The 14197-nt window shown below is 35.6% G+C and overlaps 1 protein-coding gene across 2 annotated transcripts in view; it reads right to left on the bottom strand.

Annotated features, from left to right (window-relative positions):
• MBD2 (methyl-CpG binding domain protein 2) overlaps nucleotides 1–14197 on the bottom strand; it is a 65860-nt gene that overhangs the window by 22310 nt on the left and 29353 nt on the right. For both annotated transcript variants that reach the window (XM_034643294.1, XM_019794605.2), the window contains exon 3: nucleotides 13323–13460. In XM_034643294.1, coding sequence (XP_034499185.1) covers nucleotides 13323–13460 — 138 coding nt within the window. The remainder of the gene's footprint in view (nucleotides 1–13322; nucleotides 13461–14197) is intronic.

The following is a 14197-nucleotide window of genomic DNA, read 5'->3' on the forward strand; positions in this document are numbered from 1 at the left end:
AAACTAAGTAAAGTTCATCTAAAACTCCTATATATCTGAACTATTTCTCATTGTTTATTTTAAATATGTACCAGAAGCTGAATGTCAGCTCCTATGCTAAGTAGCTGTTAACAACAGATATTGTTGACTAGAAAGCCAGGAGTTCAAGCCTAAGGGCCTTGAGCCTCATCAAATATCCCTTCCACAAGAGACCCCCTCCCAGCCATTTACTCTTTCTTTTCTTATCTCCTGTCTCCGAGGAGTAAGTATCCTGCTGCATTTCTAAGATTATCTCTACACTTGGCTCTTGGTGGTATCTTCTGCCTCCTCCTGATCTTGCCCCAACAATTTGCCCAACTTCTCCTCCTACATTTTCCATTTTCCCTCTTCCTCTCCTTGGGCTTCTTTCCCCGAAGAGACTGATACACTCCAACACGGACAACCTAAAAAATGTCCCTATGCACACTACTTCTCCCTCAAACCAACTCTATCTTCTTCTTTCTACTAGAAGAGAAACTTTCCCTCTTATTTCCTCTCCTTCCATTCATTCTCTTCTTCTAAACTCTACTCTACTCCTATTATTATGTTAACACTGACCTGCCGAAGGTCACAGTAACCTTGTAATTACCAAATCCAGTTCCTGATTCAAGCCCTCACTGTTGAAATCCCCTGCTATCAGAAGACTTATGAAAGTCTGCCTTTTATGATGGTTCTCTGTATGTTTCTGTATTTCTATTACTGTTAAGCAACAAATTAAAACTAATGGTAAGAGTCAAAGAAATAAGACTATGAGCATTTTTTTCTAACAAAAACAAATATTTAAAATGCATAAAAAGGTGTCTGTTAATAATTTGTAAAATAGAAGAACCCAAAGTCACCGTTAAAATCTCGCCATTTTAAGAGTTTTAATCTGCACAGTCTTCACCTCTGTCAAGAGCATGATGTTTAAAAAAAAAAAAAAAGAGCATGATGTTAGACACAGCGCGGGCACTCAAATGTTTAGAGATGACTTTGTGGCTAAGCAGGAGTACAGGGTGACGGAAAGATACTGGTTTGGGAGCTGAATGTTTTCGTCCTGACTCAACTATTAAAGAGATGTGCTGCCTTATTTACGCAAGTCATTTCATCTCTTTGGATGTGTTTTCACTATTAAATAGAAACACCAATCACTGTCTCATCCATCTCAGAAAAGGTCATCAAAACACCAATTAAAAAATGAGAAAATTCTTTGGAAAAATGCAATTTTTATTGAATTTCTCATTTTCTAATGTTAGAATTTCATAAATTCAATGAATATTTGATTCACTTTTCTAAGGCTTTTGCTAAATCCAATCAAAGAACAAAGGGCCTTGTCATGTATTTGTAGACTAAAGCAAAACCAAGAAAATGTGCACTTTATATTCACTGACTCATGAAAAGCTAAATATGCAAGACACTGGGTTAGGGCTATACAGAGGAATGATGCTTCCTGACCAGAAGGAATTCACCGTCCAGTTTATAAAGTGCTCTATTTCAAATCAACCCCTTATGGTATCTGAGTTGTCTAGTTCTGTTCAGCAAAAACAACTTAACTTAAATACCATGGCCTGCAAACATCAAAGTCAAACCCTAGCCACCTCCTTATTTTGTGAGAGGGTCCCAGGAAGAAACGGCAAGATCATGACAAGAAAATTACTATGTAAATCAAGGAAAAGCTTGACTCATGTGGCTGTGCAAACTATAGTGAGGTCTCTTGTTAAGGCAAAAGATAACAATTTGGGCTAAAGAGGCTGGAAGAATGACGCAAACAGCAAAACTTAGGGTTGAGGGGGATGGAAGTGCAAGACCATCTGCTGCAGCTGCTTGTCGAGTTTGTCAGGAGCACATCGAACCTACACTGAGTGGGCATGCAATACTTGTCAAAATGTTAGCAACAATCTGAAACTACTAAATTTGAAAATTATGAAATCTACAAATTCCTAGAAAAACATATTCTCAAATTTGACATAAGAAGAAATAGAAAATATGAATATTCATGCACATATCTATCAAATAAATTGAACCTAATTTCAAGCTTTGTCATTTAAAGAAAGGGGGGAGGAGATGCCTCACAATTAACTCTTCCAAACACATGGAGATAAGTACCAATTTTACACAAACTCCTCTAGGGAACATAAAAGAAGGATAACCTCCCAGCTTACTGTACAAAGCCAGCAAAACCTCCATACTAAAGATTGAGAAGAAAATTACAAGAAAAGAAAAATGCAAGTCAATCTCTTAGGGAATATAAATGCAAAAAAATCCTAAACCACATAACAGCAAATCTAAACAGCAATAACAATGATAATACATCATAACCACACTGGGCTTAATCCAGGAATTCAAGGCTTGTGTAATATTCAAAAGAACCAAGCAGCACAATCCACCACATAAACTAATCACTGTAAATTCACTATATTAACAGAATAAGGAATAAAAAACATTTCAGCATTTAACTAGGTAGAGAAAAAGATTTTGATAAAATTCAATACCCACTCATGAAAAATATTCTTCGTAAACGAGGAACAGCAGTGAATTTCATTTCCTTAATCTAAAAAAGGTATTTACCAAAAAAAACCTACAGCAAGTATCATATTTAATGGAGAAACATTAAAATCATTCCCTGGTAACATGAATGAGAGAGGGATATCTGTTACCACTCCTATTTAAGACTGTATTGGAAGTCCTAGCTAGCGAAATAAGACAAGGAAAAAAAGGTTTAAGGGTCAGCAGGGAAGAAATAAAACTCTCATTTGCAGGTGACAGGTTTGTTTGTTCATGTATAAAGTTGAAGAGGCTCACTGACTATGTTTAATAAGTGAATTTAGAAAGATAAATAAGTACAATCTACAAAATCAATTTATTTCTACATATTAGCAACAGACAACTAGAAAACAAAAAAATGTAATTAGAGTAGCATCAAAATACATCAAATATCTAGAAATCAAAGATATATAAGATCATTAGACTGAAAACTATGATTTTAATATAATTTTATGTTTTAATGGAGGGATATATAAGATTTATGAATTTTAAGACTTAACATTATAAAAATGATAATTCTCCTCCATATTGTCCTATAGATTACAATCCTAGCAGGGTTTGGAGAATAGTGGACACGGTCAATCTAAAATTTATGTGGAACTGCAAAGAGCCAAAACTAACCAAGATAATCTTAAGCCAAGCATAACAAAGCTGGAAATGTATACTACCAGATATCAAGACTTTTTATAAAACTATAGTATTGAAGACAGTGAGGTATTAGGAAAGAAAAGACAAACAGACCAATGAAATAGACCTGAGTGTAGAAACTGATTCACATTACAAATAGACCAAAAATAGAACCGGGAGCCCAAAAACTTTCATAAGACTTCCACTCTTTCGCATTTCATTTATGACATTCGTGACCACGAAGAGCAATGAAAAAGAACGCTCTTTTTGGTAAATGATGCTGGGCCAAACCTGATTGTGTGCAGGAGGAATAAAGTTATTTCTAATGTGCAGGTTCTCAAAAACTTTACTTCCCACTATATTTTATGAGAAAGGTACTGGAGGATTAGCTACAATTAAGGGTATATACTGAGAGAGAAGAAGACAGAAATCCAGAAAAGTCCAGTGCAGAAGTACAGCACAGGAAATCCCTAGAGCCACAGCTACCCAGGAGGACTAGAGAACAAATCCAGCCTAAGGGGAGTCGAGGTGACTCCAAGAAAAACACAAGACAGAATCCCATGGATTTCAGCATAAGAAAAATATTATTGATAGGCCTGTGGCAGAAATAGTAAAGCATTATGAAAGATTAACTATAATCATAAAGAAACCTAGCATACAATTCTTAAGATTAACAACAACAACAAATTATGAAACCCATTCTGATGATGATGATAGGGCATTATTTGCCCTGTGCATGAATATTTTCAGTCATAATAATGTAAACCCTATTTAACCAAAAACATGATACAACTATGTTGGGAACATGAGAGCAGAGAGAGAGAACTATGTACTCATCTACCGTTGTGAGAAGTCGAGAAATAATGTTGAAAATTAACAAATAAAAATATAGCAGAATAAGTATATTATTCAGAAACAGAGAGGTAATTATAAAGGAAAACAGCCAGAATTAAGAATAAAGCCTCTGGAAATGAGACTAGAAGACATAAAAGATAGGAAACTACTCTTTTGAAACAAAATTTTTAGTATTTTTTTTTCATCTATATTCCTATGTTACCTAGGTAAATACTAAAATTTTGAAAAATGTCATGGGTCTCCCCACATGATAGCTACAATATTTTTAGATGGACTACAAAAATACAAGATGATTAGAGGTTACTATGAATGAATAACCCATGAATTCATTAATTAAAAAAAAATATTTACATCTAACCTCTTGGCTATAACTCTTACCTCCATAAAGACTGACAAGTCTTCAAACCAGTTTTCTCTCTTGGGTCAACCATCATCTTTTACTACCTGGAGAGCCCATAATTGCTTTAAGGGTGCAAATTTTCTAATACTCATATTCATATTTTATTATTTTAAAAAAACTGACCTACCCCTCAATATTTCCATATTCCTGTCGATAGCATCATTCTCCCAATTACCTAAATTCTAAAACTCCTTCTCGCAGGCATGGCTGATAAGTCAACAAATTTTGTCAATGACTTTATGACCAGCAGGAAACAGATCTTATCATCTATGTCCTAATTTCCTACAGTTTCTTCAGTGTTCTCCTAGCCTTAAGTCATCCCTCATATTACGTACAATAACCAGATTAAGACCTCTAAGATGTTCTCCCCATACTTCTCTGCTGTTGAAGACCATATATTTTCTCCTTTGCTTTTTTTTTTCATTGCACTTATCATACCATGATAATTACATATGTATTTGTCTCTCTCCCTATTACAGTAGGAGATAAGATCCATTGAGATCAGGAGCTGTAAATGTTTTGTTCACTGCAGTAACCCTACTACTTAGAGGTAAGTGCCTGGCACAGGTTGAAGGCTCAGTTAAAGATTTTTTAATTTAAAAAGTTCATTAATTCATAATTCAACAAACGCATATTAAGCACTAACATAGTGGAGATACTGTGGATAAAGCAATGAATAGTTAGAGCAGAAAAGGAGAAGGGAGAGATGCTAAGGAGGATCTCTAAAGCCAGACTTGATAAATCAGTGGTTTTCCAAACAGGTAAAGTGATATCTAAGTTCAGACTTGAGGGAGGAGTAGAAAACAGGTAATTAAATGTAGAAAAGAAAACACCATGAAATATGACCAGGGAATGCAAGGGCATGATGTGGGCATGGAGGGGAGTGGGGAATGAATAGCACATTCAAAACTCTGCAAAAAGTTTCGTGTGATTCAAATGTAGACCAAGAAAAGAAAGTGAGGCCAAGGAGATAAGCAAAAGCCAAATTATGAAGTACTCTGTAAGTCATGTCAGGTGTTTTGACTTTGTACATTATATTTAGCAGTTTTTTTTCCCCTAAAATTTAACAGGAATCATTAAAAGCTTTCCAGAAGAACAGCATTATCAGATCTTCAGGTCAGATGGAGCTTCTGAATGCAATATGAAGAATGAATTGAAGAGAATAAGCAGAGAGATGAGATGAAATGACATTTACCTGGTACAGAGATGGAGCAAGTGAGTATTTATGGAGACAAAGTCCATAGGACTAGTTGGCTAATTAGATGTTTGAGGTAAACAATGGCAAGAGCCTAGGGTGATGCTCAGCGTTCTGGCTTAGGCAGCCAGGTAGACAGTGGTACTTTCACTGAGATAAAGCACATAGAAAAAAGGGCCAGTTTGACAGGATGATGGAGATTATAAGATGAATTAGAAGTGCTGGTAAGACTTCCAAGCAATGTTAGTAGGTGGATTGATACAAACAACTGAAGCTCAGGAGAAAGACGTAAACTTGGAAATCATTAACATATAGATGATAACTGAAGCCATAAGAATGAATGAAATCATCCACGCAGGCTTTACATACAGAGAATGCACAGTATTCCCTGGGAAACCCCATGATTTTAAACGATGGATACAGAAAAAAGAACCTAAGAAGGGGAATGAGAAAAAAGGAAGGAGGAAAACCAAGAGTACAGTGTCACAGACTAAAAGTGTATTTAAGAAGCCAGGGGTAGTCACAGTGCCTAAGTCGTGCAACTTAAGGACTGAAATTTGTCCATCCAATTTAACAGGGATCATCAGCAATCTTGATGAGAGCCATTCAAACGGCAGAGTGGGAACAAAAGTGGTATTTCAGAGATATAAAAACTAAGAGATAAGGGAGATATTAAATACACACAATTCCAAGAAGTTTGACTGTAAAAGGAAAAGAAAGAAAACAAATCTTAAAAGGGACAAAGAGTAAAATGAATATTTTTTTAAGAGAGGGAAGATTTGTGTATAATTAAAAACTTTGGGGAAGAAGCCAGTTAGAGAAGTCAATGGTGAAATGTAGTTGACATAATCCATTGAGTGAGATCTCTGAGATGGTAGGAGGGAATGCATTTGGGGAGCACAGATGTTGGAATTAGCTTTAGGCCACAAGGAGATATGTTTACATTCAGTTCAGAGGGGTAATAAAAAAGCTACTTCCTTATTCAAAATTCTCTAAACATTTCTCATTTGCAAAGTTAAACACAAATGCTTTAGTTTGTTCAAATACATGAGTATTCAAATAAATGCAAATATACAATGAAATACCATTTTTACATATTGAGTTACTGACAAGAAAAAGTACTAATAGGGGCACCTGGGTGGCACGGCGGTTAAGCGTCTGCCTTCGGCTCAGGGCATGATCCCGGCGTTATGGGATCGAGCCCCACATCAGGCTCCTCCGCTATGAGCCTGCTTCTTCCTCTCCCACTCCCCCTGCTTGTGTTCCCTCTCTCACTGGCTGTCTCTATCTCTGTCAAATAAATAAAATCTTTAAAAAAAAAAAAAAAGTACTAATAATACTCAATGGCAATGAAGGTAAGCTAAAACTGGAATGCACATAACTTATCCACAGACTTTTAAACTGATGCAACCCTTTGGCAATCAGTTTCCCACTATGTATCAAAAATCATAAATATTTACACTAATTGTATTTCTGGAATCTAGTCTGATGAAACAATGTAAAATATAGAAAGGAACTTATATATATAAAGACAGTCATTGGAGCACTACCTATAATAGTGATAAATTGGAAATAACACTATGGAAATGGTCAAGTAAATCATATGCTAGCATAATGCACAGCTGTTGGAGCAATATAAATTAATTATAAAATCACAGCACATAAATTATATAAGACATGGATAACGTGTATAATCTAATGGTATGTATATATACTATGATCAAAAGATGATCAAAGACACCATCAAAAAATGCGTTAAAATACTGAAAGAATAGGGGTGCTTGGGTGACTCGGTTGGTTGGGTGTCTGCCTTTGGCTTGGGTCATGATCCCAGGGTCCTAGGATCGAGCATGGGGCTCCCTGCTCAGCGGAGAATCTGCTTTTCCCTCTCCCTTCCCCTACTCGCCCTGTCTCACTCTCTAATAAATAAATAAAATCTTTAAAAAATAAATTGAAAGAATATAAAAAGTGCTAAAATACTATTCTAATTGCATTTAAAAAATGATGAGAAATTTTTTCTTTTGTCTATCCCAAATTTCTTTCTCTTATAAATATAGCAAATGATAATGTTTAAAATTGTAAAGACTGACATTTAAGGAAACCCGTTACAATATTCTCAATTCCCACTACTTCCCATGAAAACCCTGATATTCAAACAACTTATCTTCTCATTCCTTGCCCACTGCCATTGTAAGAGCTTTGCTAACACTACTCTCCCTAATTGGAATGTCCTCGTCCTCGCATCTGCTTTTCTAAATCCCACTCAATCTGCAAAGTCCAGCATATGTCCCATATCTTTTCTAAATATTTCCCCAACCCTCCTAGCCACAGTAAAATCACCCTTCTGGAACACCTACAGCACGTGTCTGTACCAGTTATTTGACCCTTTGTACACGGCATCTTCCTACATCACCCAGAATAATGCTTTTAAGTAGTACAGGACAACATGCCATCTATTTCCGCTGTGCAGGCAGCCAATTTTTCTATCTAGAGAAAAGGAATGTAATATCCTCCATGGAACTCTGTGCTTTAGCTTGTCTATTTCTCAATCATAAAAACATTAATATGAAGTTATACTAGAAATAACCCTGAGGTCAGGAAGAAGTAAATGCTGTTAGAATGTCTAGTGCGAAGAGTAATTTTATGGGTTATAATAACTAAATACTGAAATATTTTGAAACTTTTCATACACAATGTCTTTAGGGTGCACACATTTTTAAAATTTAACTTCGTCTTAAAAGTTTCTTCTAACATATTTAAAAATATTCCCTCTTGGTTACTATCAAAAAGACAAGAGATAGTAAGTGTTAGCAAGGATGTGAAGAAAAGGGAACCCTCGTGCACGGTTGGTAGGAATGGAAATTGGTACAGCTGCTATGGAAAACAGTGTGGGGGTTTCTCAAGAAATTAAAAATAGAACTCCCATTTGATCCGGCAATCCCACTTCTAAGTACACATCCAAAGGAAATGAAATTACTGTCTTGGAGAGGTATCTACAGACCCATGTCATTGCAATATTATTCCCAATACCCAATATTCCCAATATTATTCCTAATATTGGAATTCCCAATATTAATTTCAATATTCTTGGAAAACTTGGCTTTGTCCATCAACAGATGAATGGTTAAAGAAATATTATCAGCCATAAAAAGGAAGGAAATCCTGCCATTTATAACGACATGGATGAACCTTGAGGGCATTATGTTAAGTGAAATAAGTCAGAGAGAGAAAGACAAATACTATATGATCTTTCTTACACATGGAATCTAAAACAGCTGAACTCATAGAAACAAAGAGAAGACTCATGGTGGCCAGGAGTGGGGGTGGTTGGAGAGGTGACAGTCAAAGGATATAAACTTCCAGTTATAAGATGAATTAAGTTCTGGGTACCTATGTACAGCATGGCAAATGTAGATAACAATACCGTACTGTATACCTGAAAGCTGCTGAGAGAGATCTTAACTATTCTCACCACCACCACCACCACCACCACAACAAAAAAATGGCAATTGTATGAAGTGATGGTCGTGTTACTGAACCTTATTGTGGTTATCATTTTACAATGTTTATGTGTATAAAATCATCATTACATTGTAGACCTCCAACTTACAGAATGTTATATGTCAATTATATCTCAATAAAGCTGGGAAAAAATCATTCCAAAAAAAAAGAGGCTGACTTCTAGAAGAGAGTAAAGTTTCTTATCTTTTGAGAGAAGAATTAGCAAATACAAGGAAAAAATCCAGGATCAAATAGAACATTTAAATCTACACTTCTTCACTGATTTTTAAATATTTATTTTTTGGTAAAAAAAGTGAATATTCTGTAAGATATGTAACTGATATTCAAAGACTATCAAAAACACCCATAGCCTATGAGCACCCTATAATATACTAATTAAAAGAAGTAATGGCTCAACGATGAAGTTTGAGTTGAGGATAAAAGAAAAAGCAAGAGACCAGAAAGTGTCAAAGATGACAGCATCAAAGAGATAAACAGAAATGTGAGTTCTTCATATATTGAAGGAAGAAAGCTGGGAAAGACATCCTTAATAGCAAAATCATAATTCAATTAGGTTAAAAATTCTGGATATGTTTTACATATCTGACCCAAAAAGAACATTTCAATCATCTTACTGTTTGGGATAATAGTCTTATAGTTGGTAGAGTACCCTTCACCTCACTCCAGATTCTTTTTTAATCTAATGAAAAGACAAGCACTTATCAAATATGCTGATAATATACTGATAAATATCTCACTATTCACCCATAAAAACCAGGTTTTACAAATTCCATCTCTACCATATAGTTTTAATTGTAGGCAGAAATCACTGCTGAATTCCATTTAATGCATTTTTGTTTACATGCCCTAATTTGCCATTTTAAAGCTAAGGCAGCTAAGGAATCAATACATTAGAAATTTGTAATTCATATATTTTACAGAATTCAAATCAGACTGCCATATAATGACACAGGCATAGGATGTTTGTCATATAAGACAGAATTATTTGGGCACCTGGGTGGCTCAATCGTTAAGCGTCTGCCTTTGGCCCATGGCATGATCCCAGGGTCCTGGGATCGAGCCCCGCATCGGGCTCCCTGCTCCACTGGGAAGCCTGCTTCTTCCTCTCCCACTCCCCCCGCTTGTGTTCCCTCTCTCGCTAGCTGTCTCTGTCAAATAAATAAATAAAATATTTTTAAAAAAAGAATTATTAATTTCTATGATTGCTTCACATCTAAATTAATCACTTCAACCTATTCAAGGTGGAACCGAGTTAAGATCCAAAAATCTAGGGGCGCCTGGGTGGCACAGCGGTTAAGCGTCTGCCTTCGGCTCAGGGCGTGATCCCAGCGTTACGGGATCGAGCCCCACATCAGGCTCCTCCGCTATGAGCCTGCTTCTTCCTCTCCCACTCCCCCTGCTTGTGTTCCCTCTCTCACTGGCTGTCTCTATCTCTGTCAAATAAATAAATAAAATCTTAAAAAAAACAAAAACAAAAACAAAGAAGATCCAAAAATCTAATCCTAGTTCTAGGTCTCAAAATTCAACCTTCTAAAAAGAATGGCAATACTAGTAGCTTGAATACCTTATTAAAAGACTGTGACACGGTTAAGGAATAAAAACATTTATATCCACAGGAACCTCAAAAATAGAAACCTCTTTGTCTAGTTTTTTTACTGGATGATCAAAATAACTTCTCCAAATGGACTATCTGGCAATTTATACTGCCAATCTGGTTCAGCAAGGCTGTGGAAAAGCACAGTTGGAAGAATTATTTTTGCCAATTTTTTTTCAACTATCTCCTCAACAATAAGAGCTGATTAACACATATCTGACATATGTATGTCAAAATAAAATTTAAATCAACATCTTTCCTTTACTTAAAAACCTGGATCTATACTGGAATTGTCAGAATGACGTTATGATTTGCAAGACATTAATTTAAAGTTGTCTCTGCTATTTTCCTAGAGTTGTTCAATGCCCAGTCCTTTATTCTGAAATCCTATTAGCAAGACAGTAGTCAAATATTACCTCAATTCTCATGTTGAAGATAAAGACAGGGGAAAGCCAACTAATGTCTTGGTATAATCAAAAACAGCAAAAACTGTCAGGTGACACGAGGATAAAGGGAAAAAAAGTTCAAACTTTCGGAGAAGTAACCTCCTAAATAATTTTAACACTTCCTGTCTATGCAAGCTAAAAGGAAGATAAAACCCTCAAAAGATCTGGGTTAAATGACATAAGATTGGTGGGGGGGAGATGGGATTTAGCTTGACATATACTTCTCATTTGAAAACAATGTCATAAACTTTAGTAAAAGAAGGAAAATGTAAAACTACCCAATGTATCAGTGAATAAGGAGCAACTGATATGACTACTTCAGCTTTAAAAATCTCCATTACCAGCGTCTCTACAGCCAGGGAAACACCCAATGAATACAATTACTACAGTTGTTTAAATCTGTGACTGAACTAGGTATAGAAAACGATTAAATTACTGTTTAAATCACCATAATTTGCTACTCAATTGGCCTGAAAATATTAGGGTTTATAGACTATTTTGAGAATGATTTGACAAAGAAAAGATGAGGATAAAATCCATCTACTACCTAGTCTCAATAAGACAACTCAAATTTCCAATATGGAACTATTATTATTAGTTACTCCACTTTCTTTATCTTTTGGGCTTTTTGAAGCAAACGGTCTTACCCAATTACAGACTTTGAAAATTTCTATCGATAAAAATCTTTACAAGGAAACGATTTAAAAATCACCAAAAGCCAAAGGACAAGATGTTCAAGACTTTAGACAGTATCTAAGAAAGAATACAATCAGGGAATGGCATTTTCAAGGTGGGCAAAGTTCAGAATGGCAGAACTCCTTCCCTGTTGTCATGACTATACTAAAACTACGGGAGGTCTGGTGACTATCACTGGGTGCAGTAGTGAAACGGAAGGGAAAAGCCTGGCACAGAACTCTGAATGGCCCAAAGGAAACCTAAGTGCTGACAAGAGCCTAAAGGCACATGCAGGTACGCATCTTTTATATTGGATGTGATACACTTACATGGCCCCTGTTGAATCTCTTGGGGACCAACAGTAAAGCAAGTTTAGAACTTCAAATCTTGAGACATCTATAGCAAGATGCTGATCCAATGTGGCTCCAAATATCTTCTGTTTTCCTGGCTCACCTGAAGAGGAAAAAACACTACAGAGGATGTGGGAACTGAATTTCTTTATGTAGTTTCTTCTAGAGCAACTGTCTGAAAGTTTTGGCCCAATCCTTTATGAAGTCTGGAGATGAGACACTTGAGGGACTAGTGAAAAACAAAATTCAAATGAAAAGGTGGAGTGAGGCATCTAAACGGGGAATATGAGAGCAAAAGATAATTGTCGTAGGTAAATCAGCATTTCTAATCTGTAAGTGGGAGTAGGCAGAGAAAGGAGAGAAAAAAATATGCACAGATGTTTCTCCCTCCACTCCCTCACCCCAATTGCTACTAAAAATTCCCGAAGTACCTAAACTTTTTGACCACAATTAGGCAGTGAATGAGCAAGGTTATTTGGAAAGGTAAGCATTTTGTCAAGTCTCCCTCCCCTGGCTATGTGACATTATTAAGCAGCAGGGAGGCCTCTCAGGTAATACTTTTTTCTAAGAACAGATTCTGGTGCAATACAGCTTGAAGCAATAAAGAAAGAGAAATATAAACTCAATTTCTGCAAAAATGGAAGTCACAGGACAATATACCATATTAACAAAGTTTATTTAATTCTGTTTTTCAAAAGGGGAGGGACAGCTTTCATATAATAAGAAATCAGAACAAAAAGTAGTTTCTATAAAATAGAAAGTATTTTTAAACTAAGCAACACAAACTGCATGCTTCGTCCCCTTGGGAAATATTACTCCCTGGAAAGATAATCTTTAAAAAAAACTAAGATTAGCAGAAGCAAATCTCATGTACATTACCACACAAAACCATAAAAATGTAGTCCATATTAATTTAGATTCATTTTTAATTAATTTTTTTCCTAAAACATTTTACCTAAATATTATATTATTCTCTAGCATTCATGCAATAGCCTAGCACATAAAACAGTTCTCCTTCCAAATATTTACCATTTTAACCAGTTTACTTGAACTATGTCTGGTAAAAATACCAGAATTTTCTGACAAATTAAGATTGGAGAAAAAATTAGATCCTTACCTGACGTGGCTGCTCATTCATTCGTTGTGGGTCTGATTTCACTTTATTACTAGGATGATTTGTGACTTTGGTTACTGGTTGTTTGAAAATTGATGCAGTTTGTCTAATTGGCAATGTTGTATTCAAGTCTGGTTTACCCTGTGAATATAAGCATGTTTTCATTAGTAAATATTACATAGAAATATAATTTGATGAATTTTTTAATTCATTATCCATTACTTTTTTAATTTAAATTCCAGTTAGTTAACACACAGTGTAATATTAGTTTCAGGTGTACAATATAGTGATTCAACACTTCCATACCCAGCGCTCATCACAAGTGCCCTCCTTGATCCCCATAACCTATTTCCCCCATCTCTCCACCCACTTCCCCTCTGGTAACCATCAGTTCTCTATAATTAAGAGTCTGTTTCTTGGCTTGTCTCTCTTTTTTTACCCCTTTGCGTTTGTTTTTTTTAAAGTTTATTTACTTAAGTAATCTCTACACCCAATGTGGGGCTCAAACTCACAACTCTGAGATCAAGAGTCACATGCTCCTCTGAGCCGGCCAGGCGCCCCTGTTTTGTTTCTTAAATTCCACATGAATGAAATCATATGGATGGAGCTAGAGATTATTATGCTAAGCAAAATAAGTCAGTCAGAGAAAGACATATACCATTATCCATTACTTTAAATCAGATTATTCCAAACTTCTCAATCTCAGCACTCTAAGTACTCTAAAGCACATTTTTAGCACTTCATTATGCAAGACATACATGAAGTTTTCTCATTTAAAAGCTTTCTATGTACTTTAAAATGTAAAATTATCTATATGAAATTCATAATTAATTTGATTAGCAAGGCACTTGGGACTTTTAAATGAACAAATGTATTTA

The sequence above is a fragment of the Ailuropoda melanoleuca genome, chromosome 14, assembly GCF_002007445.2.
Source record: "Ailuropoda melanoleuca isolate Jingjing chromosome 14, ASM200744v2, whole genome shotgun sequence".
NCBI classification, from domain to species: domain Eukaryota; kingdom Metazoa; phylum Chordata; class Mammalia; order Carnivora; family Ursidae; genus Ailuropoda; species Ailuropoda melanoleuca.